This window comes from Malurus melanocephalus, unplaced genomic scaffold (assembly GCF_030028575.1).
Source record: "Malurus melanocephalus ecotype Western Australia unplaced genomic scaffold, MMel_1.1 scaffold_1398, whole genome shotgun sequence".
Classification (NCBI taxonomy): Eukaryota; Metazoa; Chordata; class Aves; order Passeriformes; family Maluridae; genus Malurus; species Malurus melanocephalus.
The window spans coordinates 1-3404 of NW_026624630.1; the positions used below are offsets into that span (position 1 = coordinate 1).

Consider the following 3404-nt stretch of genomic DNA (forward strand, 5'->3'; position numbering starts at 1 on the left):
ACCCTCCACGTCGGCGCCCAGGTAGTTGCGCACTTCGCTCAGGATGAAGTTGATGTCCTCCTCGGTGGGGATGGGGTGGGAGGTGACATCTGTGGGGCTGTCTGTGGTGCCTGCTATGGTCATCTTCTCCCAGGGTAGGAAGAAGATGACTCTGCCATCGCTGGTGGCCGGGTCCAGCAGCCCCATGTTGTCAGGGCTGCAAGAGAGGAGGGRGCTGCTCAGRGCAGGGGGTGGCACTGGGACTGTCCCTGCACAGCCAGGGAGGGATGGGACAGCACTGTCCTCAGGTAAAGCAGTTCATAAATACACAAAAAAATAAAGGATTCCACCTGGCTTTGAACAGCACTCCCAGGATTCTGCAGAAACAAAGCCCTGGATCTTTTTAATGACATAAAATCCCAGCGATTCCTCCAATCTGTCTCCACAGTAAAGATGGAGCAGGAGGAGTGAGGGATCATGACTGAAGAGAAATGAGGACATTTAAGGAATACCCTTCCAGTGACACTAAGCCTGAGTTGGTCACTACTGCCACTTCAGCAGGAAAAAACACCCCCAGACTCCCGAGGGATTTGCACCAAGGAATATTCCAGTTCTGAATATGGCTGAATGGGGAACTGTGCTTTGAGGAAAAAAGGCAAAGAACACWCAGTGGATGCTGCTACTTCTGCCAGTGCTACCATGAAATGATTCAGTACGAGGGAGAAAAATTGTAATTGTTTGGACAGGAGATTTTAATTTACATATCAGGGTTTTCTGCGGTGAGGTAAAAAAGAAATCCACAGGTACAAACCCAGCTACCTCCTTGTAGCTTATTAAAAAGCTCTGCTTGTGYTTCAGAAAACAAAAAGCTTTCATAAACACTTCAAAGAAAACAGCTTTTATGCAGAAAAGCATTGAACCACCCCCTTTTTCATTCATTTTTATTTAAAGAACCAATGTTAACTTTCATTTCAGGTGCTACAGTTCCCTATAAAAACACCTGCAGTCAGGTTAGGGCTCCTCAGGCTGTGTCCTGCTCATGAGATACAGGGAAGGAGAGCAGATTTAGGTTTAGAATTAGGGACTTTAGACSGGACTCAACTCCTAAGGCAGGGTCTGAAAGCAAAGACCTGCTTGGGTGGGATTTACTTATTCAAGCTGCATCACTGAATATTGCATTTTTAGGAAGTCTGAAGTGATTACTGGAGGGAAGTTGGCAATATCTGGCAAGGCTGGGAGAAAGGCTGAGAATTTCATAGCTAGCATGTATATTAGACCCATTTTAGCTGATATTTATAGACAGCTTAGGCATACAGTGGGAGAGGTACAATCTAATAGGGGAAGTCAACACAGGTTTGGGAAAGGTAAATCACCTCAGACAAATGATTACTTTTTAAAATGAAAAAGCTGTTGATTTAGAGACAGAGGAAATCAGAGGTTTAATATACAGTAGCAGAATTCAGAAACTTTCTAGACGTTCTCTTCAAAAGTATGAAATTTTTTTTGATATGATTTCATAAAAACTGGTAAAAACAAAGAGAAACAAGCAAGAGCTGAGAAAACTGAAGCAGTTTTCCATCCTGAAGCACTGATAGCAGCTATCCTGGGAAGCTCTGCCCTTTGCTATGCTTGCTCCAGCTTATTTCAATAACTAAAGAGCCACCCAAACAAATGCAAAATAAGGTGTTTTGCATCAGAAAGAAGCATCTTGACACCCAAACACTGGCCTTCCTGAGGCCTCTGGAGTCATGCTGCTGCACACCAGGAGTGGTTTCATCAGGCAGGAATTCCACAATTCCAGCAGGGATAGAAGGAGGTGTGAGCCATGCCAGCCATGGTGAGATTTGTCTTTAAATATGGTTAAAATGGGCAAATTCAGGATGGAAAACTCTACTAAGAAGCATAAAGCAATGCCTTTACAGAGAAATGTAGAGGCAAAAGGTGTGGGAGCTCCATGGAAGGTCTTGGATCCATGGAAGATCTCCAGTAGAAGAAGAGTTTGACCAAAACACCACAAATATAGTTAAAAGAACCATAAAAATTGACTTTCCAAAAACTAAACTACAACAGACAGGTTTACCTGGCATCTGGAAAGTAGAGCAGAAAGATCCAAAAAGGCAGAAAGCATCTGAAATTGGTCAGAAGGGAGAGGAAAAAGCCTTGCCTTCACAGACACATTCCAGGCAGGAAGCCTAATTAATGAGGGGACCAATTCTGGGACTATTAATGAAGGACATCAATGAGTAAGAAACCCATGGGGAGTGCATGCATTAGGTTAACATTAGTTTTACAAAATCCTGACTATATATATAACTAAAAGCCTCTAGATGTTAAAAAAAAAAAAAATTATTTGTGTGACTTTGGGCCAGAATTCTGTAACAAATTCACACGGCACACGTGGAAATGCCAACCTTCCTGTGTTCCTTGGCACCAGGAGAAGGAAGGCCTGATCCAGCCAAGATTAAATCCCACCAGTGTTTTCTGTTTAGCAGACAGCTCCCTGCTTTCAGCTAGCCCACTCCGAGGAAATTCAGTGCAGTTTTATCTTCTCAGCTGTGCTGTGGAGGCAGAGTGTGGGCAGACACGATTTTCCAAGGAAAGTAATGCCCACATGCTGACATACACCAGGGGAACATGGAGAACGAGAATTCTCCACATTTCCAATTAAAATTATTGGRTTATTACAGAATAAATAAATCACAGCCTTTGAGTGCATCCAGCCATATTCTACTTGGAATTTACCAAGTTGAGTCCAGGTTTTAAAGCTTTCCATGTTGTTGTGCAGGGCCATAAAGCTAATCACACACATCCTTCTCCTAGCATATGAGGAAACTGGGATTACAGCCCATTTCTCACATTTTTAGTACTTTAAAGCAGCCATCAGGTCATTTTACCATTTTTCATGAAGAAAGATACCAAAAAAAAAGAAAAAATAGGAGAGAATGCAGGGATGATTTTACAATAGGCCAAAAATGGCTCAATTTTCCAGTGTGGGGTSGTGTCCTGTTGGGACAGCTCTGGCAGAAACACCCCGTGGTGCTCTGGAAGGATGAATTCCCATTCTGAGCAGGGCTGTGGAAGGCATTACTGCAAGGGCACTGTATCAACACAACTGGGCTAAGTCCATAAAGGGGAATTTCCATTAGGATGCTAATGACTTCAGGAAGCAAAGGTAATATTTGAGTTCCACTGACAAGGCGGCTCGGGAGAAGGGGATTTGGCTTTGCACAGCAAACAGGGAGAGGAGCAGGAGACTGCAGGGAGCAGAGTGCCAGGGGAACAAATCCTGGAACAAGGAGGGGCATGGCCTGTCCACCAAAACCCCCAGCAGTGGTGGGTGGGCTGGGAACACAGAAAATGTGCTTGTGTCACTCTGAACTGCTCCTGCTGCCTATGGCAGTAATTATTATTATTATTATTATTAT

The 3404-nt window shown here is 43.9% G+C and overlaps 1 protein-coding gene across 1 annotated transcript in view; it reads right to left on the reverse strand.

Moving 5' to 3' along the window:
- Positions 1-3: 3 nt before the first annotated feature.
- The window catches only part of LOC130586925 (glycerol-3-phosphate dehydrogenase, mitochondrial-like), a gene marked incomplete at both ends in the record, with an annotated part of 29559 nt that continues 26158 nt past the window's right edge, over positions 4-3404 (reverse strand). The window contains one exon of the mRNA XM_057387859.1: positions 4-196. Within this exon, the coding sequence (XP_057243842.1) occupies positions 4-196 (193 nt within the window). The remainder of the gene's footprint in view (positions 197-3404) is intronic.